Genomic DNA, 26,438 nt, shown 5'->3' with positions numbered 1-26,438 from the left:
ATACAAATCAATTAAAATATATTCTTCAAAGTTATTTTCTGGATTTTCTTTTTGATGTTCTGTCTCTCTATATTAAAATACATTTTCTCATTAATATTATAGAATGGTCACGTCTTCATTAGTGGGCAAACCAACAAAATCAACAAGGGATCAAATACTTATTCTCCTCACGGTATGTCACCATAATGATCCTCTTCATGCTGATATACGCATGTCTTAAGTTTTTAGAGGGTTGTGCATTTTGAGCTACTTCTCAGACATTGGCAATCCTGCAGTTTACATTGATGGCTGCACTTGCAAGACATCAGTTGTAGCACTGCCTCAGGGGCTGGAGATTGCCGCATTCACTGTATAGTGAGCTGGTCATTTTCATAGTTGGCCCAGCCATGGTCAAGTGTTCTTGGGATTTGAGGATGCTGCTGAAGACTTGCTCTCAAGATGCCAGCCTGATAGTTGGCAAACATAGCATGCATGAGGAGGCAGTCCTCACATGGTGGAAGTTGGCTTGATTCACACTCTCCATGCTGAGTGCAGAAAAGCTGGTAACGGGTTGTATGTATGTTCTACGTATTTGTCGATGCTATGTAGAGTTGGCACCTAAATGCTTCATGAATACATCCATGGACAGCTCCAAGTCCTGTCCCAGCTTATGAAAAACTATTTGAAAGAGCTCTGAACTCATCGTGAGCTTTAAGGCTCTGAGCTTTCCACGGCCTGCACTGTCCTTTTGTGTTTTTATGATTATAGTTCAAGTAGTTCAAGAAAACTGTCACGTGGTGTACCCTGGCTGTCATGTGGTGCACCTCGACCGGCTGGCTTTAAGGTTGTAACGCAGTCCCTCTGTTATAACCTTATTGTCACCAAATGGTAATGGCCAAGTCTTAATCGGTTACCTAAGACTTCCTGAATTGTTAGCAATGTTGTTATAATGTAGTTGAGTGTTTTCAGTCAAGAGTGAATTGGCCTGTTGCCAGGCTCATTTGCAGTAGGAGGCCATCAGAGGTAGAAAGAATACTAAAGAATGTAATTAAGTAAAAACAGTAACATACCATTACTTGGTTCAAATTCTACTCAAAGTAGAAGTAAAATTACCTCTTTAAAAGTGTGCTTGAGTAAAAGTTTAAAAAAAAAATACTTTAAAAATGTAATTTGAGTAGAAGTTAGTTACTTTCAGTTTGTCTTTCTATCGCTTTCCTTAAATAGCACCCTTCGTGACCTCTGTCTATCTCTACACATGCCATCTTCCAAAAACCTGGCTTTGATCGTGACAACAAAATTCTGTGTGCCCTGTTGTGGCAAAGTTGCAGGCCGAGGGTCAGCTCATTGATACAACAGCCCATTACTCTGAATTTAGGGGTCTGGATTTCATTGTGTTTGGGTCTGGGACCTTCAATTTCAAAGGCGGGGAAGTCTACCAAAGGAAATAGTCTGGTGGATTTCATTTAATTCCCAGTTGAGAGATTAAATTCATGAATAAGTTTTGTTAATAAATAATAAGTCTTGTATATCTTCTAAAAAACAGTTTTCAGGCTGCGTTGCTACTCCCTCAGATCTAGTCCCTGGTGTGTGCTCTACTATTCTCAGCCAGTTGCTTGCAACTCTATTGTGTACCGTCTATGGGCTGTCGGACTAATGGTATTGGGCCAGCGGGCCCTAGAGTCATCCAATAGATTAGTCCAAAATAGATCATTTATGGTAAATGGTAATAACACACAATTCCCCTTCATGTCTGACAGATGTTCCCCTTTATTTCAATTTTGCCTTCCTCAGTACTCAAGATAGATATAAGTAAAATACTTGGGCCAAATTGTAATTTGAGTAAAAATAAAATCACCCATTTAAATAACTACTTTGGAAATTACAAGTTACTCATCAAAGTACTCAATTACAGTAATTTCAGCAAATGCAATTACTGTAGGTTAAAGAACTTAAGTATGAGGCGGCCCCTTGTCAGTATATCAGGAATATACACATCACCACTAAAAGTGTATATAGGCCTTTTTCCTCACACATGTGTTATGTTCAAGCATGCATGTACAAGAAAAGGTATTGTATAAGCTTGAATTGATGTCTATCCCTGCTATTGTCTAAAGGGTGCCTCATACTTAAGTACTACTTATTACTACTTAAGTGTTTTTGGGAAACTCAGACGATATTACAAGAGTTACCAGCAGGGACAGCCATATGAAGGTAGATATTTGAACAGAAGAAGACAAATGCAAGCAGAATCATAGAGTCAACTCCATCTGTCAGGCACAGACACACAGCCACTGCCACACCAACATGCATGCACATTATGTGTTTTCTCTGGGTTTCTGGTAATGTGTGGAATGATCAAAATTTGGTGCTAAAGCATCTGCCCCTTCGCAGTATTGGACGAAAAAAGGCCCTTTTTGAAAGTTCTTGTTATTTTGCCACAATGTGTTCCATATTGGCATGATCATCTACGGTAGAAATTCTTGAGATCAAAAGCATGTGACAATTTCCCACTGATATAATATAGTTTATAATACAAGGGTGGGGAATCTAACTTATGTCTCAAGGGCCGTTTACGGCCCCTGATGTAATTTTAATGTTATGCAGTTTCACATGGAATTTGACATGCTTTGTAAAGAACTCTTAGAAATTGAATTTGCAATACAATTAAGTTATGTTTTCAGGGGACCTAGAGGAGGTGGGGTCTGTTGTGAAGGTGCCCACCTTCAATGTAGGCCTAAACTGCAGGGGGAAATCCTGATTTGTGTTCATAGTGCAGCCTTTTATAAAATTTGAAGTGGCCCACGAATGAAAACGGCTCCCCCACTCCTGTTCTAACCTAGCAAGGAAACTGGAAGTTCCACATGCCCCCCGCCCCCACCTTGAGCACCTGCCCCCAAAAATGTCTGTGCATGGCATTGGATTGTATAGTGTAGTACACTCTCAACAACAGCATGGTACAAAAAGTGACTTTATCCTCTCCAAACCCTTAGTCGATGTAAAAAGTGTAGTCTCTGCTTTATCCAATAGGTCTTTGTCTACATATCAAATTCGAGTGTGTATGTAAATTAGTTCACATTTAAGTACATTACACTTTGTTTGGATAATGAAAGATAACTTTTAAGGAAACTTGTAATATAAAACCCACCTGTATTGTAATGTACTGGGAAAATTGTGTGGTGATGCATAGAAGTTTTTTTTTCACTCTTGAGAAATAAACCCTCATTTTTAAATGAAAAGTCAGTGAAAATGGGGGCCTGAACTAAATTAAGTGGGAAATATGTGTAACGTGCCCTTTGAACTATCTAAGAATTTTGTATAACAACTTTTCCTATAAATATATTTACCTCACAGTCATTTTTATGTTCAATTTATCAAGATATTAGCAAATTAGCCTAGGCGTTTTTAGTGTAAAATGGTTCAAATAAGAAATGCATGATAAATATGATAAAGCTACTGTTCTGCAAAGGTTATCATACCAATTCATAAACTGGACATATATAGCAATAATAAAATACCAACAAGACTTTGCCCACCCTTTCGATTGCGATCGGTGGTCTGGCTCATGGACTAAAAGGGGCATTCACCTGACATCACTTGGATCCAGGAAATGCAGGGGCTTATCTTACACTAATAGAAGATGTTTGGTTCTAACACCCCCAAAGGGCTAAGCTATACATGGGTTCTGAGTGTTTATCAACACAATGTTATGAGGAGGGGCAAGACACTTTTTTGACCGACAGCGGTTTCTAACAATCAGAGGTTGCGTTTTGCACAGTAAGGTTCGCGCAGTCAGGTTATAAACAACATTTAGAACCCATGTATTATGTAGCGAATGGAATCCTGTTGCCTGTTGTGCTTGCTCCACCCAGTGCTTTGACCGGGGCTTGGGCTGGGGCAAGTTGACTTGTTTCCTGGGCCATGACAGGGCACATCTTCAAAATTCCAACTCTAAAATGAAGTCCATCTTGAATAGAGTTAATCCATCTAATTCAGAGTGATGAATATTGTAAAATCTTAAAGTGAGTGAAACTTTTTTATTTTGTGATGTCCTAACTAAGAATGGCCGTGTGTGTGTGTGTGTGTGTGTGTGTGTGTGTGTGTGTGTGGGTGTGTGTGTGTGTGTTGTGTGTGTGGGTGTGCTGTCCAATCACTGAACTTTTAAGGAACTTTTGACTCTTTACCACTGGACATACTTATTTTCCTGCTTACCACAAGCAAAGACTGTGATCTGGCGGAGCTGGCCCAGTTACTGGGAACCTCTTTGTGTGTGTGTGTGTGTGTGTGTGTGTGTGTGTGTGTGTGCGTGTGCGTGTGCGTGTGCGTGTGCGTGTGCGTGTGCGTGTGTGTGTGTGTGTGTGTGTGTGTGTGTGTGTGTGTGTGCGTGCGCGTGCGGTTGTCTACACTCAAAAAAAAATTCTGTTGGATTTACTTAAGAATCTTATGGAAAGTATTTCCACATGATTATCTTTCTTATTTTTAACATTAGGCAACTTTGTTGATTTAACAGGATTACCCTCTGTTCATGTAACCTTACTTTCTTGAGTTGATCCAACATAACTGAGTCAGGGTATCAAAACTGATTCAATGAAGTTGATCCAACAGGATCTTATAATGTTCATCCAACATGTTTGATACTGGTTTGATTATCCCAATTCTCTCAAGTTGATCCAACAAGAACTCATAATGTTGTATATGTGCTATTGAATCATGTGGAAATACTTTCCATGTTTTTATTAAGTAATTTCAAAGCATTACACTTAAGCTTACACAGAAAAGGATATAAAAGCTATGGAAAACAACACTACAAACCCAAGATGTTCAAGATTTGTTTTTTTTATTTTAATCAACACATTCTCCAGGCCATTAATCAAAACACAAAATTGTCTTGAGGGTAATAAATAAAAAATAAACAAAAAAAACCTTTTAAACACTTACATACAAGAGCGTACACGTGTGTTGTAGGCCAATAATGCATTCCATACCACCAGTAGCACACCAGTCATTGAAAGGTTAATTACCATAATACTTGTCTACGATGACATAACACAGGGCCTTTAGTAATGCACTATGACTGTCCTTGCCATTCTAGTAACAACAAATTTGTAACGCTGTGTTTTTGTTTAAAGAAACACTGACCATTTCGCTGTTCTTTCTTTAATAAATTTAAGTTTATTAAAGAAAGAAGAAAAGAAAGAGAAAGAAAGCCCATTGGGAAACTCCAACTCCCATTGTCATTATGACACAGCACTCCACAGCACACAAGTGAACACTGCACACATGTCTCACCCGTGCAAGGAGACAGCCCTCAGTGGCGCCCCATGGGGAGCAGTGCGGTGGGACGGTACCATGCTCAGGGTACCTCAGTCATGGAGGAGGATGGGGGAGAGCACTGGTTGATTACTCCCCCCACCAACCTGGCGGGTCGGGAGTCGAACCGGCAACCTCTGGGATGCAAGTCTGACGCCCTAACCGCTCATCCATGACTGCCCTAAAGAACAGCGAAATGGTCCCGGTGCGGGAGTTTCTTTAAACTATTGCTGAGTGACCCATGGTGCCATCTCCGACGCACCTACCAGCTGAGGTGTGCGAAAAAAGCTGAAGTTTAACGCTGTGTTTTTAACAGGTTAAGTCCAAAAAAAAAGAAACAAAATGTTAAAAATAGACTGCTGTATAAGTGCTTGAGGAGAGAGAGAGAGAGAGAGAGAGAGAGAGAGAGAGAGAGAGAGAGAGAGAGAGAGAGAGAGAGAGACAGACAGACAGACAGACAGACAGACAGACAGACAGAGAGAATCAGGGTTCCCACTCTAATTCAGCTATAAAAATTGCATGATTTTCCATGACTTTCCAGATTAAAAAAAAAAGCAATTTCCATGACCACTTCCGGAAAAAGAAACGATGTTAAAATGTTTTAAAAAGTGTAAAAACTTAAGACTGAAGACTTAAGTGGGCTCATTGCATTCTAGAATGTTGCACGAAACCAAACGGTCTCTGGCGAAGAGTTGTAGTATAACCAGTAAGAAACAATGTTATACACAAAACAAAAAAGGTTTTGCTTGTACACAAATGTTAAGAAAATTCCATAACGTTCCATGACTGTGCATACAAAATGGGAAAACTCCATGACTTTCCATGACTGGAAAAACATTCATGAAATTCCATGATATTCCAGAAATTCCATGACCCGTGGGAACCCTGGAGAAGTTTGTTTCATGGTGAAAACATTGTCTGGAGTGGACTGTCTGGAGTGTCTCTAGACCAGGGGTGTCAAACTCAAATTGAACGAGGGCCAAAATCAAAATATGGAATGAAGTCGAGGGCCGAATTCAAGATTTATTTATTTAATGGACTAAAATCCATGCACTTACTCATAGTTCAATTTCACACACACTGGCACATATTGTATTGTATAGGAGTGTGAGCTGTGTCATTGGCCTGGGCCCGCTCATACTTCTGAGAAACACCAAATTTCATGTTTAAGTCTTGGTAAACTGTACATTAATGATGTATGAGGGTCAACTGTAATACACATTTGAAATGATCTCGCGGGCCAAATAAAGTGACTCCGCGGGCCAGATTTGGCCCCCGGGCCTGAGTTTGACACCCCTTCTCTAGACTGTCTCTGGACTGTCTAGAGTGTGTCATATTTGAGAGTGCACATTGCTATATCATTACTCAGAGCCTCTAGTTTACAGAGCAAGTGTCTCTTAAAGGCCAAAACAAACACTGGAAAAAGCAGCGCACATGCAGGTGTACGGTATGGCTCTCCTTTGTCTGTGTACTATATTTTCACACACACGCACACAAGTTAAGAATAGTGTAGTGGACTTCAGAGCCTCTCAATGATCTGCTCAATGCAATGACTCTTTATTAAAAAATGCATAAAAGTGTTTGGCCATTTCAGTAATGTTTTACCAAAAGCTGTGTGTGAGTAATAATGTAGAAATGTGTATTTGTACTTCTAGTCAATTGTTATTATTATTTCTGCATTATTACTCACACACACACACACACACACACACACACACACACACACACACACACACACACACACACACACACACACACACACACACACACACACACACACACACACACACACACACACACAACTTTCAAGGAGGCTAACAAGTTCAGTGCGTAAACAAGGGCAAGAAATATGGCCACTGTAAGTGAATATTTGTAACCTGATTATCATGACTTACAAATCTCTTCAAGACTTGGTCTGACCAAGAGCATAACAACATTCTCAAACGGCATGGTTGACCCAACTCTCATGATTTGCTACTGGTCGAGGGCCGAACAGGCTGAGCCAAAGTTCAAACCAAACATTTTCTTAGTCCCAATCGAGCGTCTCTGCTCAAACCTTGTCACTTCCTTGAACACGCCTGTAGCCAGGACGGTTGGTGATGCTGAAAGTTGATTGCTTCCCGACAAAGTGGGTGGAGTTTCCTGCTGTGGAGGGAACCTGAAAGTACCTGAACTACCCGGGCGCCGCCCTAGCGGTGAAGCAGCGCATTCGGCTATTCTGAGGTCTATGGCAATCAGGCAAACCTGAACAAAGTTTTCCTGAGTGTGTGTAGCAGAGCCGAAGGTGTTGCGTCACTGCGAGGGCGGAGCCTGGATAGGATGTTTGGCAAGCAGCCAAATGCAGTCGCCCCTTTGAAAATGATTCCGATGTCCTCAGGACTGTCAGTAGCTTCTGAACCTTCATGGCGGATCACGTAGATGGCATGGATGCTTTCTGCCATAGCCGATTCCCTGTCAGCATGTTGTGCCTGAAACAAAGTAATTCGACAGATACACATGTAAATATTTAACTGATGTCCATGACATATTTTACCTTCTTAACCATCCATTTCAAACATGCTACCACTTTACCAAATACACCAGGTGAAAAGTTAGACGATTTAACATAAGTTATTCTGACTTAATGTTTATACATCTCGATTGTCAACAAATCAGCAAAATTGTAGGCATCAAGATTCAAATTAACATTCTCTTTGTACATAATACCTGGGTCATGGGTATCATTATTCTGGAGGCATCGACCAACCATTCCCCCTTTCCTGATGGAACGCCTCCGTCAGATTTGGAGAATATGGAGAAGAACTTGACTGTTGACTTTTATTCTTCAGAACTCGGCACACACCTATAAAATCATAAAACACAAATACAACATGTACAGTATGTAGCTTATTTGTCTATTTTCAGGACACAAAAAAAAATTACATATGAAAGTCCAAACAAAAGAGTGATAATCTCTTACACCCCTTTAAGTAGTAGAAACGATCTGAAACTAAATGAGGGGCAGATGGTAACAGCCTGGCAAATGCCCATATGAAGGTTAAACTATTGGAAGATCCAGCCCAGTAAAACACGCCTGGTTCTCAACAGACCTCTGTGTGTGTGTGTGTGTGTGTGTGTGTGTGTGTGTGTGTGTGTGTGTGTGTGTGTGTGTGTGTGTGTGTGTGGCTCTAGCCCCCTGGTGGAGCTCCAGCACACAGAGGTCTGGGACACTGTAGCAAGATTCCATTTCTCCAGTCAAAAAAATAATCGGAGCAGTTATTGCTTCAATATCAATGGGAGCTCGCATTGAGGAGTCGCAGGACGAATTATAGACCACATTGATGCTTAAGAGAATTTGTTGGTGGTAAGGACATCATTACATACCAATATAGTGAAAGCGAAAAAGTGAAAGCCCATTGGGAAACTCCAACTCCCATTGTCATTGTGGCACAGCACTCCACAGCACACAAGTGAACACTGCACACAACGAAATTCCATTTATGCCTCACCCGTGCAAGGGGGCAGCCCTCAGTGGCGCCCCATGGGGAGCAGTGCGGTGGGACGGTACCATGCTCAGGGTACCTCAGTCATGGAGGAGGATGGGGGAGAGCACTGGTTGATTACTCCCCCCACCAACCTGGCGGGTCGGGAGTCGAACCGGCAACCTCTGGGATGCAAGTCTGACGCCCTAACCGCTCACCCATGACTGCCCGTATATAAAGAGTAATCTATTGGAAGATGCAGCCCAGGAAAACATTTCATACCTTGAAATCTTCCAGGAGAGATTTCACCCGAGCGAGAGATGTCACCCGAGCTCTGATGCTGTCTCGTATGACCCAAGTCACTGCCAGTGAGCAAGAGCCATCTCTGTTTGAAAATAACAACACCAGAACAAGGACACAATTGACACCTGGATACAACTTCTGGAAATTGTCTTGGTGATTAACTCTACACAAATAGATATGCAAAGCATTATATCTCTTTAAAAAAACATGGGTAGTCTGTGAATGCAAGAGAAGCACACTGCCTGTGACTTTGCTCTGGGCGTACATGATCTGGGCATGCATTACATCAGTGTCTCCCAACCTTTTTCGTCTTGAGTACCCCCTAAGCATTTTTGTCATACTATGAGTACCACCTCACTCATGTTCCATATCTTCCTCTATCCCAATATGATCATGACCATACATTTGTTTTTATTCATAAAATAAAACATACTCCTAGTGGTACACGTAGGCCTACCCCTGGTTGGGAAACACTGCATTACATTCATCTCACCTAACATTGAAGCATAGTAAAACGTACCCTGAAATCCTCCAGATTGCATCTTTTGCCAGCATCAACAGGCTACTGCATCACGTGGTACATTTCTGTAATAAACAATATCAGTAATTGATTATATGTATCAAATGTTACACACAGTTTTTACAGTTACATTTTGTTTCACTATGGTAATCAATGTTTTAAAATGAGTCATTTTGAATTAACAGGCCACTGCCTTATTTAGGCTTCTTGGTTAAGTGAGCATACATAAATAAAGTAGCTTAAACTTGGCGTCTAATTCATTGCAGCTTACAGTTTACGCAGGTGTGCAACGTTCAAAAAAGCACAGCAGTTTATTAGCCAGGCGGATTGACTACACGCCACGTCTGTATTCAGAACCCGCTTAGAACTGTTTTTGGTCTGACTGTGGATTGGGTTAACATGGCTCTCATTGAAGCTGACGAACTTTATGACGGCTCGCCTCATAGTGCGTTTCAAAGCGCACTCCACTGATTTCCCTAAATGCGCCTCAAAGCTCTCACTGTCCACAAAGCAACGCATAAAGGCTTGCTCATAAACTCAAACACATCGGAGCACGCGCATAATGATATAGTAGGACGCAATGTAGACCAGTTGTAATTAGGATTTTCTTTTCCTTGGGCCAGATTCACACAAGAGCGTGGCAGAACGGCAGCGAGACGTCTTTCTGCCTGGTCTCGGCCAGAGTCTAGAGCTCTACCTCTAGCTAGAGGGGATTTTGAACAGGACTGGTCGCGCACACCAAATGCTGTCGTTGTGAAAGGCTGACACCGGCGGCCGAAATTAAACAGAAAGACCCCAGTCTTCTCGCTTTCGTCCAGCCACACTCTAGTGTGAATCTCTCCTTAAAATCACAATTTGTTACGCTTTGCCTAGTAAACAAATGCCCTGCCGAGATGATATGACATAAATTCACCGGAGGAATGGCACACCAAGCTTTTTGCTTCAGAGTTAGGCTATCATTTCCCTCTGAATTCAAAGGGAATTGGTGGCAGGCATCCAATAAATTAGCTCGCTAGCAAACAATGCACAGTGACAGTCGACACGTTTGACATGAAATACAGGGCATTAAACACCAGCTCGGCGGCTATAAGCAAAAAAAAAACAACCTAAAATATTGTTTAACTTATCGTCCTACACTTTGCAAGAAGAAGGTGGACACCGTGTTTCTGCCCAGAACATGCTAGTAAAGCTACATCCAGCATGTTGCCCGACTACCCAACAATGTTGGCAAATCAATAACATCAACCTTTGAACATATCATGTGCAGCAGCAAAATAAGCTTGTGATATTAACACATTACACATTAGAGCATGTTTGAGGATTTATTAGAAGAGATGTCCTTACCTTGCAGTTGAACTAGTCTGTTTAATCCTCGCGCCTTCCTGCAATTTGAAAAGCTGGAGCGTGGCATTCTGGGTAGTTTGAAGAAATTGCCTGACTGCGTTGGGTTCTTTCAACATAACACAATCTATAAATAGGCTAGGCCTATCTGCCTAGTAAATCTAACACGATATTTTCATTTTCATTTCACTAAACTGACAACATTGAGTTAAAACTGCATGCAGCACCTGTGTCAATTTTACAACCAGCTAGAATCGTTTTTTTGAGTGTATACACTAGGGCTGTGACGATATTGTATCGAACCGAGAAATCGTGATACACCGAGTCACAATACTGTATCGTGATACAAGGAGGCAGTATCATGACAAGCCCTTTCAATGTTTTATTATCCATTAGTCCAGAAAGCAACCTTGTGATTTGATGTGATAGTGTTTCCCAACTTCAGTGGAGATACATTTCAGAAATCGTGGGGTGTATCGAACCGTAGGTCAAAAATCGTGATACGAACCGAATCGTGAGTTGAGTGTATCGTTACAGCCCTACCATACACTTACCTGTACTTTACTGTGACATTGTGAGACATTTTCACCCCTATCATACTCTGTACACTGCCTACTTCTACTAACTATACTATATCATAGATGTATCTGTCAACACTGGTCATGTTAAGACTGTCTACCTTAACTGACAGAGTATGTTTTCTGCACATGGTCTATCCCAACTCACAGAATGTCTTTTTGCACAATTACCTTTTTACATTTTTTACATATTACTTTTTCACATTCTTTATCTTTACTATTTTGATTTTTATTTTCCCCTCCCTGACTATTCCTGTGTTATTTGTGTCTTGAAATGTCCATATGGGCATTCGTTTATTTGTGTATTTATGTAAGCTACTGGATACCTGAATTTCCCCCTGGGGATTAATAAAGTTACTCTACTCTACTCTACTCTACTAAATTAGTTTAGAAAGCTAGTAAGGAATAGACACATGGCCTATAAATATTATGTGTGATCGATGGGGAATAGCTTTAATTTGATGTTAAACCTGGAATTCTGTGATGTCCGGTGTTAACAGGATAACATAGAGAGAGTAGAGAGTAGAGTATCTTTTATTGATCCCAGGGGGAAATTAAGGTGTCAAGTAGCATACACACATACATAAATGAAGACATTGCTCACAAGACGTAACACACATATTACACATAAAATAATCATCATATATATAGCTCACTGTTACATATATTTGCCAAGGCATCTCTCTCTCTCTCTCTCTCTCACTCTCTCTCTCTCTCTCTCTCACACACACACACACACACACACACACACACACACACACACACACACACACACACACACACACACACACACACACACACACATACACACACAAACATGATTTTAGTCTAGAATGCTGTCCTGTGAACAGGGCAAGTTGGCACACTCATGTATGGGGTAAGTTGGCACATGTGCTTCCATTGACTTTCTATGGCATGTGCCAACTAGCCCCATGGCTATAAGGATATATTGGATGCATTCTTTCTAGAACATTCTTATTCTGCTATCTACCAATAATCCAATACTGTAAGTATGGTTGCAATACAGTATTCTGTAGGCTACTTATGCTACTCTATTTGGCCTACATGCATATAGGCTAAGTTATAGAATCTAGAATTTAGAAATCTTAGTTTGGGTCTGGGAGTTTTACAGCATTGTAGGCTATGACAGATATGATATGACACTCAAACTGAAAAGTGTGCCAACTAGCCCCGGTCTCCCCTACACTGTCTGGAACACTGGGTAGGCCTACCTGTTTCTGTGTGTGATCCACATGCGAAATAGACCAATGTCTCAGTGCCAACCAGGACTACCTGACTCGAGTTGAGATACCAAAGATAAGAATAGACAGGCAACTTAACCTCGTTTTAATAAAGTGGTTGCTACTGGCAACAACCCCTGGACCCGGAGTCATAAAACGACGTAAATTATTAATTCTCTGACACACCGGCTTGGAAGCGGCACCGACAGACCAGGTAAGAACCTGAAAATGTAGGCTTATTTTTAATCATGTTAGCCGATTAACTAAAATGTTCTGAGAAAGCATGAAGGTCTAGGTCTACACCGTGTCTAGTAAGCCTTCGCTGAAATTGGTTAATCAATGGTAGACAGTAGCCTATCTGGCAAGGTCCGGGCGGTAAATTAGCCTACGTGTGCAAAAGATCTCGGCTGACAGAAGTGTGACAGGTGTGTTTTGGGAGGCTTGAGTCAGTGACTCGGACCGGCTGTGCGAAGTCAATGGGGTGTTTTTCAGCGTGTGTGACTTAATGTGTGACTTGGCGAAATATGGCCAGAGAAATTAATTGTTTCCATAGTCTTATTTAGAAACTAAATGGAACAGAGGTGGTTAGTTTCGGGGCAGAGAGCTACACCATTTGTGTTCTCCGACAGTCATCACCCAACCGTATCCCGTGCCATTCGTGAAATATTTACGAAAAAAAAACAGAACAAATCAACTGTAAGCTTCGTGGTGCCGTCACGAGATTGTCGTGACGAGATTGCCTCGTTTGTCGTGGTTGGGTGACGAAAGGGGGAATTCACAATTGGGCTAGTTTGGTTCTGGGGGGAAGAATTATGGGGACGGATGTCAACAATCAAGCGTGAGTGCACAGTGTACCTTTAAGGTTAGGGCTCGTGACGGCACCACGAAGCTTACAGTTGATTTTTTCGAGGGACTGGGCTCCATCACCATGTAGTTTAAAGTTTATATTAATCGACATACGATTGAATAGGCTATAGGCCTAGGGCAGTGATACTCAAAGTGTGGTCCGGGGACCACTGGTGGTCCGCGACAGAGCTCAGGTGGTCCGTGAGTGGATTTCTACTTTTCCAAGACGAGCTAGCAGTAGGCCATAATTGTGAGATTATTACAAAGTTAAACATAGCTGAAGTCTTATTTTCACCATAATAAGACAGGCTTGCATTGTGAATAAAAACTGAGTGATCTGGAGTGTCAAATTAGCACCCCTCAACTGTCAGTTCAGTTGACAGGTGGTCCCTTAACCTTTTTTTGATAGGGAAAGTGGTCCTCGGTCTGAAAAAGTTTGAGAAACACTGGCCTAGGCCTACACCTCTCATGACCCGATGTCTGTCAGACAACTGGCTATCATTTGAACAATGTAGACTTCAGACATGCTGCCTTGGAGGATGACCTTTCATCATATGAATGGAGACGGAACTGGATGATAACATTGTTCTCTTCTCCCTGTCTCTCCCTCCCTCCCCTGCCTGGCTTCTCATTCACCAGGAGAAGGAAGCTGATTTCATATGATGGAGGAGAGTGAGGTAGGATGACCACAAATAAAAGATGATCAGAACTACATATTAATATGTTGATTTTTGTAGGTTTATCAATGCGTATCATGGACATAAGCATGGATTGAGGGTCTCTCTTAAACTGCTGAATTAAAGTCAGTAGTGAAAGTAGCTAGGCTACTGTAGACGGGTGGGCACAGGTGCGCACGCAGCACCGGTATAAAAATGTAGCTACAGCTGGTGCGCAGTAGGCTACCGGTAAGAGAATAGGTTTGATGCTGTCCAAAATCCCACATTTGGAAAAAGTAAGGTCTGCTGTTTCAGTAGAAAACTACACTATGCCATTTGAGACAAGTGTCCTCCTATGGATAGACACCCGAAATAGTCATGCAGCGATTATAGATATGTAATGCTCATGTTTATTTTGTTTGTTTATTGTTTGTTTATGGGTGGTGGGGGTAGCACCAGTAAGAAACGAAAACTAATTTCACCCCTGATTAAAACCAAACCTTTAGTCAAGTCAAGTCAAGTCGGTTTTATTGTGAATTGGCAATAAAATATTTAGTAATATATTTAATAAATAATCGTATTATTATATGCGATGTAGTGGTATGGGGAGCCTACTATAGCCTACAATTCTGACAGAGTAACTCCTAAAATCTAGGGTGCAAATTCAGTCTGACATCCTCCTGGACAGAGGCAATCCCGATGATTTTTTTATTAATGAATTAATGAACTCTCTGGCCCTGCCATGGCCAAGCGGTAGGGCACTCGTCTACCATGCGGCTGACCCGGGTTCGATTCCTGGCCCGGGTCCTTTGCCGACCCCTCCCCATCTCTCTCCCCATTCGCTTCCTGTCCACCTCTCACACTGTACTGTCAAATTAAGTAAAAAAAAGACCAACAACAACAACAAAAAATCTTAAATAAAAAAAAAAAAAAAAAAAAGTTTATGAAAATGAACTCTGACATGAATGAAATTCACATTTTTCCACAGTTTTTTTTAAGGATTATTCAAGTGGGCCGATACTGAACGGGCAGCCCTTTAATGTCATTGATATTTATGTCTATGAAGATAATCACTCATCCCGGAGGTATACTTAGAACATGGTTAAGTGATAACCCTGGCTAACATAACCTCCAGAAATTGGTAAACCTGCTAATAGAGGCCACGGGTGTCTTGTAGCTTAGATCAGGGGTGTCAAACTGAAATTGAATGAGGGCCAACATCGAAATCTGGACCGAAGTCGCAGGCCGAACTCAATATTTATTTTTAGAAATGGGTTAAAATTGTATGTGCTTGCACTTAAATTTCCCATACACTCTTTCAAATGGCCCTGCACATCTTGTGTTGCCTATGGGCCTACTCATATTCCTGCGACACACAAAATTTCATTTTCATACACTCCACATTAGTGGTGTGTGTGGGCCAACTGTCATACACATTTGAAATGACCTCACGGGCCAAATGAAATGACTCCGCGCCAACCAAATTTGGCCCCTGGGCCCGAGTTTGACATCCCTGTAGGCCTATTATAGTTTTTCTCAACGGGGGTGGTACAGCACCCTAGGGGGCGTAGGGGAGCTCTAGGGAGGCGTTGAGAAGGATACTCCTGAGAGGGGGCGGTGCTTAGTTGCCATTGAGGGGCATTATTCCATTTCATTTCTTAATACTAAGGGGGGCGTTGTCAGGCCTATAGTGAGGTCAAGGGGGCGTTTGTTCAAAAAAGGTGCAGAACCACTGGCCAATTAGATGATGTACCACTACCTCAAGGTGAACTTAACCTGGTTTACTACTGAGCCAGGTTCTTGGAATGCCACCCATCAGGTCATCTTAGTTTAGTTGTAACCAGGGCTCTAAATTAACACCAGCCAACCAGCCAAATGCTGGCGAAATTTCAGTTTGGCCAGTAGAAAATACCAACTTGCTAGCCACTTTCACCCATTAGTGAGTGTGTTTAAATTAGACTACTAGTCGTTTTGGCTGGTGATGGAAAAAAGTTCATTTATAACCCTGGTTGTAACTTAGTCATAGTCTGACAGACTGATCTGATGTTGGGTTCCATCTCAGTATCTAACCTCCAGTCCTTGCCTTGTGCTAGTGGCCTCGTACTTCACTGACGCACCATCTCCGTGGAGAAAACAGTAGTTTCTTCACTGTCAGCCTGGGCACAACTTTTGGAGGATTCATTCAGCATCCCGATTGCAAATGAGAAAATGGCCTTTGAATTGTGAACTTGGGAGACATTGAATAGAACTTATATTGTCAATGACATCTTGCCTCGCATTGTGAGGTCACGGTCAGATATTGAAAAAATAGACCCTTGATCTGATCTCCTTCTCTGCTTCAGCCGTCTCCGCCTCCACAGAGAGAGGTCCTCATCATTCCTCTCCGCAACCTCTCCTCACCGAGCACCGCCCACCCGGCACCTGCCCCCTCCCCCCCAACACAAACCACACCCACACCTAATGGGCTTCCTCAAGCCACACCCACGTCCCCGGTGTCTTTACCAAAACAGCCGTCATCAGGTGACCGTCAGCCACACACAAACACACACACATAACACTCTCTTTCAATTTCACACACACACACACACACACACACACACACACACACACACACACACACACACACACAACCAAAACATTGCCAATCCTAACAAAAATTATTGTTGGAGAATACACAGATAAAAAAAAATTCACGATACACGATACGTCACAATACAATACTATCACAATGTACTGTATTGCGATCAACATCAAAATGTGAAAAGGATCTTAAATTGCAGTTGCTGTGTACAATTAGTCTTACATCTCACACAGTGGTGTAGTCTACGTAGAACGCGGGTATGCGGAGTATACCCACTTCTAAATTTCAGGGATTTCAGTATACCCACTTAAAATTGATTGATCCATTATTTTGAATAGCACAAATATATACAGTATACCCACTTCAAAAAATGCTCAAATATAAAGTATATCCACCATAAACAAGTAGACTACACCACTGATCTCACAACTGAATGGCAACCAACAGGACTGGAGGTGGTAGCTGTTTTAGCAGGTGCTCGCAAACCCTTCAAACAATGTTTTTTTTTTACTTATTTTTGGCGCCATGAATTGATGTAGTGTAGTGTATTGTGAAAAGTAGTATTGCGATATACTAATTCTGGTTATGTTTCATCTGTCAGGTTCTCAGCTGTTCTCAGAGTTGTTGGAGGTTCACGCTAGACGCAGCCAAAAGACCGCCTCCCCAGAGCCTGCAGCCCCAATCCCCAGAGAGACCACACCCACACATGTGAAATCCACGCCCACAGAAATAACCACACCTCCCGTACAAGGTGAGTTGTTTGGTTTTGTGCATGTTTGTGTGTGTGTGTGTGTGTGTGTGTGTGTGTGTGTGTGTGTGTGTGTGTGTGTGTGTGTGTGTGTGTGTGTGTGTGTGTGTGTGTGTGTGTGTGTGTGTGTGTGTGTGTGTGTGTGTGTGTGTGTGTGTGTGTGTATACCCAGGCTTGTTCGAAATTCCGAATTGAATTGAGAATTACCCCAAAATTCCAATTCAATTCTTGAATTTCAATATGTATTCAATTGAAATTCCAAACAGGAAATGGAATTGCAATTCAAACTGGAATTGGAGGAAACAGAATTAAATTCAAAGAAATTCAAAGCAATGACATAATACAAACAAATAGGTGGTGTTTTTTCACAAAATAACTATAATCATTTGTAGGTAGAGCAGGTTACGTGTTCAAAATAATAATGAGGAGGATTTAAACCTTGAAAGAACTATCACATCATATCATGTGGTTGTTTTCTGCACTGAAGGGTAACAGAACTTTGAAAGGGTACTGCCTTCTTCCATCGCGATACAGTATCGTGACTCTTTCAATGGATTTCTCGGTTCGATGCAATATCGTTACAGCCCTAGTTCGGTTCTCTTTCAAAAACACTCCTGGTTGATGCCCTGATGAAGGCCAATATGGCGGCAACGCGTAGGCCCATGTGTTTTTAAATAGATTTTCCATGTTATACAAATGATTAAAGTGTTAATATTGAAGTATTAAACATATTTTTCCCCAATATCAGAGTGCCTCTGCTCTTTCCTTCTTTTTGGGACTCAACTCAGTACAGATGAGCAGCTGAGTGATATTGTATAGGCCTACCTAGTCTCCTGAGTGCTCTTTAACCTCTTAGTAGTGTCTTCTCACTCCTGCTTATCTTTTAGGTCAATGTTTTTTTTTATCCAGTCATGAAAGGGAAATGTTAACATTAACTGTGTTCATACAAATGACTACACTTCTGGTTATGTTTCATGTGTCAGGTTCTCAGCTGTTCTCAGAGTTGTTGGAGGTTCACGCTAGACGCAGCCTCAAGACCGCCTCCCCAGAGCCTGCAGCCCCAATCCCCAGTGAGACCACACCCACACACGTCAAAACCACGGCCACAGAAATAACCACACCTCCTGTACAAGGTGGGTTGTTTGATTTTGTGCATGTTTGTGTGTGTGTGTGTGTGTGTGTGTGTGTGTGTGTGTGTGTGTGTGTGTGTGTGTGTGTGTGTGTGTGTGTGTGTGTGTGTGTGTGTGTGTACCCAGGCTTGTACGAAATCCCAAATTGAATGGAGAATTGCCCCAAAATTCCAATTCAATATGTAACAGTGCCGAGAGGTGGACACTACTTTAAGCAATCAATTTGTTTAACTCAACGTTGATCATGATACACACAGGTTGGAGGGTATGGAACAACAGAGACGTGGGTTCAGCATAAACCAATATTAGTCTTTTTATTTTCTCTCTTGAACATAAATCTTGAGCACAGACACATGCGCGCGCACACACACACACACACACACTTCACTGGTGGTACTGGTAGAGGTTTCTTTAAACCAAATACAGATACGCTGATGAAAAACAATAAACTTAACAAAAAGGCACAGCAAACCAAAATGAAATCACTGCAAACAAAATAAAATCACAGCAACCCGAAATGAAAACACAAAAATCAAAAGTAAGTATTACACCAGGTTGGTTGAAGAAGGCCCAAATTAGCTGGGTGAGTTTTCAGTCACCAAGCTTAAGCACTGCAGTCACTGGACAGGTCAAGTGCAGCAAGCAGCAGTCAAGTGTCATGCACCTGGCTTCCCAACACACAAGCACACAGGATTCAACAGTCACCACGAACAGCAGAAGGGAACCATGGGTAGGACAAAACGGCAACCTCTGATCTCAGCTTTGGAGATCACATGGGCCCTAAAGGGAATGAAAATATTCATTTACTTGACTGAAACATCTGATTATTAAAAGTAGGAGGAATAGGAAGTGGGAGCCTACCATGTAGCTGGCAACCATAGTCGTGAAGGAGAGGCACCTGCCACCAACAGAACGACTTCACACAGCAAACAGTCTTGCGATAGGCCTACATGCTGTAAGCCAATCACAACATCAACACAATGCCTCACTACAAATATCGAATGCACGGGTGAGGATTTTGCAAATTCACTTAAGACAAGTAGCGAGCGCATGGGGGGGCTGGGGGGGTCAAGCACTGGTGTCACTTTTACCTCGTTTTGCACTTTACTTGGAAACCTGCTACTACTAAGTATTGTACCCCAAACACAATTTCGTTGCTTTTTTGACAATGACAATAAATTCTTGAATCTTGAATCTTGAATCTTGAATCAGAGGGAATTATGGAGCTCAACTGCTAGGCAGTTAGCAAACAGCCAGGGCTGTAGCAGTGGCCAAACAAATACCTCAGTCTGAGGCACAATGGAGGATTTGGGAGCAGAGCCACGGAGGAGTGTCCTCCGGGACACAGCAAGGAGGATTGAAGCGGCCTGAGCCGTTGCCTTGTATGTTCCTCTCCACCAAACCAGGAGCATGTGCTCACCTGGTTTTATACAGGTGTGGCTCCTAATTGCCCAATCACAACCTAGTTGAGACAGAACTAAGGGAGTCACCAAATTGCCACTTCATTTAAAAACACACAGGATGAGCAGACACAAGGCCCATACGACTTGTGTTGCTGTCGACCAACATTGACGAAGCACGTGAGCGAGAACTTGTTGTCACGATGTGGGTGTTATTAAATACAGCGCATTTACAGTCGGCCACAAATATGAACGAGACGATGAGCTCGCACCGATTTGCTCTACTAACACACCACGTGTGAGGAGTGGGGGGACAGGCAGTGAGGAGGAGCTGAAGTGGGGACCTGCGCAAACTTGTGTAGAGGTGTGAGACAAGACCCATATACACACGTGAGTGAGTTGTTGACCAACCAGTTCATGGGCGCGTGACCTCGGAGGCAGTCCGCAGACGAGCGTTGAAGGGGATAAGCAACTGCAGAGGTTGCAAGATCTGACTGCAGCCGCATTCATCCCGCGATAATTTGACACCATGTGACATGTCACCTCGTCAACGCAACATCGACGAAATTTCGAAGTTTGACAGGAAATCTAACCGTCATGCAGCATTTTCATCCAGGGTGCATTGCTGTCTAAATGCGCATGCATGCGTTGACAACATCTCGATCGCACTTACAGTCACAATAGCCGGGTTAACAGTACTACTGCTACAAATACTTGAATTTCAATATGTATTGAATGGAAATTCCAAACAGGAAATGTAATTGGAATTCGAATAGGAATTGGTGGAAACAGAATTGAAATTCAAAGAAATTCAAAGAAATCTCTTTAACCTCTTATAGTGTCTTCTCACTCCTGCTTATCTTTTAGGTCAATGTTTTTTTTTATCCAGTCATGTTAGTGAAATGTTAACAGTAACTGTGTTCATACAAATGACTACACTTCTGGTTATGTTTCATGTGTCAGGTTCTCAGCTGTTCTCAGAGCTGTTGGAGGTTCACGCTAGACGCAGCCTCAAGACCGCCTCCCCAGAGCCTGCAGCCCCAATCCCCAGAGAGACCACACCCACACACGTCAAAACAACGGCCACACTTATAATCACACCCACCAGCCTGCAGCTCTCTCCTACCACACCCACTCCGCCTCAGCTGCCCTCCCCTACAGCACAAGGTGAGGTTGTTTGTGTGTGTGTGTGTGTGTGTGTGTGTGTGTGTGTGTGTGTGTGTGTGTGTGTGTGTGTGTGTGTGTGTGTGTGTGTGTGTGTGTGTGTGTGTGTGTGTGTGTGTGTGTGTGTGTGTGTGTGTGTGTGTGTGTGTGTCAGGGCTTGACACCCCCCCAGCCCGCCAAATGTGGGTAGATTTTGGCTTTGACCATTAGATACCGAAGGTTCACTAGCCATTCTGGCGGGTCCGTTACTGCTACAAACGCGATACTGTACAATGCGATGTTGCGAGCCTACAATACCCATCAGCACCTGTTTCATGTGTCAACATTTTTGTGCATGAACAGGAGTGACATCGAGCTACCGGCACATCAGCGTGCGTTTGGAAATGTCACTGAAAAAAGTATCTTCACGTGACATTAAAGTAGTGAAGTTCATCTCAACTGACCTGTTTTGCGATCGTCTGACTAGTGGACATAAAAATGACCAAGGCAACACGTCAGTCTGTCTTGTGAAAGCCTCGAGACCAGAATAGCACAGGGTTAAGACTAGGACACATATGGCATTAAATACAATGATCGGTTTACATTCTTTTCTGATTTTCCTGTTTTCATACCATAATATCCCTCCATGTTTCTTGTACTGTTGTTCCTGACTGTCAAACCTGGCTTAAACAACGCGCAGTTGCCTTCCAGACTGCACAAAAGCATGTCCCTTCACAGGTGCCCGGTTCGCCTTGCGATCGTTTGTATTTTTAACAACTCACTATTAAACGGAATGAAAGGAAGTCGTAGCCCCTTCTGCAGTTACCGCCATCTATGTGTCCTTTCTAGTGTATACTTTTAAAGGAAAATATTCCAGAAGAGGTGTTGTTCCACATTGATGACCGAGGACAGGCGAACTTGGCAATAACTTTGTGCTATCTACTTTGCGCATTAAAGACGGCGACCTCCAGAGACATATGGAAAAAAAAGAATGAAAGTGCCTTCCAGATCAAAGACGAAAATATTTTGCTCTCACGTAGCCTTGGCCTTACATTTGTGCCCACAACATTGTGCTTGGTGTCTGGTCAATATAGACTAAAGCAAATGCCATTCCTCAGATAAATTTTTCTGTTCTTTCCATAGCACGCATGCATGGACCAGTTAATAACAAATATTGTTATTATGCCCTATATTTATATTATATTATATTATATTATATTATATTATATTATATTATATTATATTATATTATATTATATTATATTATATTATATTATATTATATTATATTATATCATATTATATTATATTATATTATTACAGCCTATTATGTAATTCATTATAGCTGTTATGATGGTTAAGAAAAGTATGGCTATTGAAAAGGCCCAATGGCTAGTGAGTCAGGAAAACCACTAGCCAAAATGGCTGGTAAGCAAAAAAAGTTAGTGTCAAGCACTGGTGTGTGTGTGTGTGTGTGTGTGTGTGTGTGTGTGTGTGTGTGTGTGTGTGTGTGTGAGTGTGTGTGTGTGTGTGTGTGTGTGTGTGTGTGTGTGTGTGTGTGTGTGTGTGTGTGTGTGTGTGTGTGTGTGTGTGTGTGTGTGTGTGTCTGTCTGTCTGTCTGTCTGTCTGTCTGTCTGTCTGTCTGTCTGTCTGTCTGTCTGTCTGTAAAAGTCACTGTTGTTGAAATAACGTCTTGCAATTTGTACATTCCAACGGCTTCTTCATCACATCTTCTCTCCTGGACAAGAAATAACATTGCTGATTGAGCTGCTCCAAATAAGTACAGTGGTGTCAGTAGTAGAAGTAGAAGTTAAAGGAACAGTACACCCTTTTTTGATTTTCACATATTTGCAGTATTTCCAAGCATTATTCATGAATGTGCTTATCATTTTCGTCTCTGTGTTTGCATTACCTAGTTTAACAGTACAGCCACATAAAAAGTAACAATGCAAGTCTATAGCGAGCAAACAAAACATCATCAAATGTAATTATAAACGACTTTAAAATTAATGCAAAATTCACCAGAGTGCAAAACAGCTATTTAAACCTGTCCTGTTATCACTTGTGGCTTGATGCTAATGCTGCCCATTTACTTCCAGTGATTATGCTAAGCTATGCTAATAATTCTGATCCAATAAATCTGAGTACTGAAAACACTGAGAAGAAAATGATATGCACATTCATGAATAATGCTTGGAAATACAGTATATATTTGAAAATCAAAAAAGGGTGGACTGTTCCTTTAAGTCATGATGTAAATATACAGTTGAAGAAGGTAGGTCTGCACACTGCGGAATAAGCTCCAAAAAAATAAAGTTTATCAAATTAAAACAGCAATGTTTCGATCATCATGGATCTTCGTCAGGCATATGCAGAAGATCAGAAGATCAAGGGTGATCGAAACATTGCTGTTTTAATTTAGTAAACTTGAATAAACTTAAGATTACTTCACAAAACATGTCATATTTCAGGTAAAACTGCATAACATTAAATTATATCAGGGGCCGGTTAAGACTTAAATGGCCCCCAGGCCATGGGTTCCCCATCCATGGTTTACAGTGTTAAGGGATGCTATACAACACAGTGAGCTATTTACAGAGAGATTTATAAAAATAAGGGCGGTATTTACATCACAGTATAGAAGAATTGAATAAAAACTACTTGTGCAAAAGAGAAACACACACACACACACACACACACACACACACACACACACACACACACACACACACACACACACACACACACACACACACACACACACACACACACACACACACACACACACACACACACACACACAGACACACACACACACACAGACACACACACACACACACACACACACACACACACACACACATCCTAATTGCAAGATGGTAATTGTAAGCTTTCACTATTACTTTTGAAACTTTTTGTTTTGTTTTTGTTTGTTTGTTTGTATTTTTTTCTTTTTTTCTTTTTTATGTCAGGTGGGCGTGGTCTGAGCAGTCCAGAGCTCATCAGAGAGCTGCAGCAGCCACACACGCTCAAACATGTCTCCGCCCACAAGGGGCTGACCACAGTCTTTTCTGGGCGGGGCCGGATGCCATCATCATCATTATCATCATCAACAGGCTCACCAACCAATCGGGGACAAGAGAAACCGCAGCCTCTATCCAATAGTACAAAGAGTTAAATGTTGTACTGTAATGCAGTTTATCGTTGAAGGGGCAGCACTGGTGTTTTTCTATTTGCAACCTGGGATCCATGTTTTTTGTATTTGCCCCAAGTATTCAGAGGGGGCGTTCTTGACATGACACCATCCTCTCTTTCCTTTATCCTTCTCTCTGTCTCTGTCTCTGTCTCTCTCTGTCTCTGTCTGTCTGTCTGTCTGTCTGTCTGTCTGTCTGTCTGTCTGTCTCTCTCTCTCTCTCTCTCTCTCTCTCTCTCTCTCTCTCTCTCTCTGTACATGCACCATTGCAAGCTATTCATTGAACGTGTGTGAGTTGAATTCATATAAATAAGTGGGAAAATGTGTGTTCTAAAAGTGTTTTTAAACTTGGTATGAGGTTGGTGTGGGTATGATGTATGGTGTGTATGGTGTGCGTTGCCTTTATCCCTCAGCCTAAAATTTCTAAAGTGCCATTCACTGGTGTCTGCCACATTCACATGTTGACACCTATGTCTACTTACACCAGGGACACATGGAGGCGAAACAGGGAAAGCAAAGAGAAACGAAATTCAGTGCTCCATTCTGACAGCTCAAAGGCCATCGGGTTGTTATGGCGAATCCAATAGGATGGAACATTTATTTTATTGATTTGATTGACCACTGCAGATGAAATTCCCTTCTCATTTGCATAGTATTAAACTTGTTTTGCTCCTATTCGCTTCACTTCGCTTCCCTCATAGGAATGAATGGTGAAGTTCGCTTCGCTTGGCCAAATTCACGTGTATGTGTCCCTGGCGTTACCGTGGCATTCACACACTTGATATATGTGGGGCATCATGCCATGGTGCATGCTTCTTCAGAGTAGATACATGAGATTGTGAGAAATGTGACTAGCCACAGTAAAATTGTCCACATGTCTCTCAGAGTGAAATGGAGAACACAGCAAATAAAGTTGTTGTTTTTTCCCCCCGTCTTTTTTGTAATTTTGATGTTTGCACAATGTGCAAGTTGAGGTCTTGAATAATATAATCAATGCTTCAGAAAAAAATATAGGTCTATTACTGAAAGCTAACATATTTCCAGATTCCCATGTATAAGGTTAGCCTGGTTTTACAGTTTTACACTTTCATGATGACTTTATTATGCGCCAAAGTGCATTCGCTTATTGGCCAGCCGCCTGGAGAACGACTGAACTCTCCCCAGAGAAGTGTAATCAGGCCATTCGTGAATTACGAAGTAATTCAAAATGAATGGTCTGACCTGTCTGGCTAGTATAAGGTATCATTGAGAAGCGAATCTGTACTCTTAGAGTTTTTGATTAACTCAATAAGCCCCTGGGCCTACTTGCTGTAGTTTTTTCTGTGGCCGGTCACAAATGTGTTTTAATTTTTTTTTTCAATTAGCCTGTGCTTTAATACAAAGTGAGTTGCAGTTATTTTGTAATCTGTGAGTCCCATACCAACACCAACTCCCTATCCGATAATACCATTCCACGGAGCCTGGGATAGACCAGATAATATATTTTTCAGGGGTTGTTAAGAAACCATTCTCTTTGAGATTGCCCTCACTTTATTATTTTGTGTGCTCGTCTACATTAAGTGTGCGCAAGTTTACAGTACCTAAATTGTGGATTCATCTCATGAAAACAGTGCACTGACTTGACTTGCTGTTCAGTCGTGCCCACGTTATAAACCTCGTGAGCACAACTTACGGAAGCACATCCGCGATTTGTAAAATGTAGGCTACTCCACGTCATTTTATATGCAAAGAATAAATCATGATTGTTCAATTTTTTTTTAGCTCAGTTTAATATACGTGTATTGTGCTCATTCGATATAAAACATGGGCAGGAGTTCAGCAAGCTCACAGATTCAGTACTTTAAGCCCACAATTTAGGTAAAGGTGTGCATGCTCTATTCACACAAACGCACAGCTGAATAAATTGAGGACACAATTTGCAAAATCAGCTCTCATTTTATTGACACCCTCAATTATTTTTCTCATCCTTGACCCTTTAGAGTGGTGTCAAACTCAATTGACTGGGGGCCAAA

The 26,438-nt window shown here is 41.8% G+C and overlaps 1 protein-coding gene and 1 long non-coding RNA gene across 2 annotated transcripts; one reads left to right on the top strand and one right to left on the bottom strand.

The window, feature by feature from the left end:
* Window positions 1-7,071: 7,071 nt before the first annotated feature.
* On the bottom strand, window positions 7,072-8,095 carry LOC134437814 (uncharacterized). The gene is made up of 3 exons (XR_010032484.1): window positions 7,993-8,095; window positions 7,531-7,754; window positions 7,072-7,454 (listed from the first exon to the last, which is right to left on the bottom strand). It is a non-coding gene; the product is annotated as an uncharacterized LOC134437814 (long non-coding RNA).
* A 7,884-nt stretch (window positions 8,096-15,979) lies between these two features.
* Window positions 15,980-25,352, top strand: LOC134437355 (proteoglycan 4-like). The gene is made up of 6 exons (XM_063186848.1): window positions 15,980-15,997; window positions 16,575-16,752; window positions 17,415-17,564; window positions 18,545-18,694; window positions 21,055-21,258; window positions 24,206-25,352. Exons 1-6 carry the CDS (start codon window positions 15,980-15,982, stop codon window positions 24,409-24,411), a joined length of 906 nt encoding a protein of 301 aa, XP_063042918.1. The 3' UTR covers window positions 24,412-25,352.
* Window positions 25,353-26,438: the final 1,086 nt, after the last annotated feature.

This window comes from Engraulis encrasicolus, chromosome 21, assembly GCF_034702125.1.
Source record: "Engraulis encrasicolus isolate BLACKSEA-1 chromosome 21, IST_EnEncr_1.0, whole genome shotgun sequence".
NCBI lineage: Eukaryota > Metazoa > Chordata > Actinopteri > Clupeiformes > Engraulidae > Engraulis > Engraulis encrasicolus.
The sequence above is the reverse complement of the archived record's forward strand: the minus strand, read 5'-3'. Positions and strand labels throughout refer to the sequence as shown.

Bases quoted from the DNA above. Each gene is read 5' to 3' on its own strand.
- LOC134437355 (XM_063186848.1), top strand. The intron at 17,565-18,544 runs GTGAGTTGTTTG...TTCATGTGTCAG, and splicing joins AACCACACCTCCCGTACAAG to GTTCTCAGCTGTTCTCAGAG. The intron at 18,695-21,054 runs GTGGGTTGTTTG...TTCATGTGTCAG, and splicing joins AACCACACCTCCTGTACAAG to GTTCTCAGCTGTTCTCAGAG.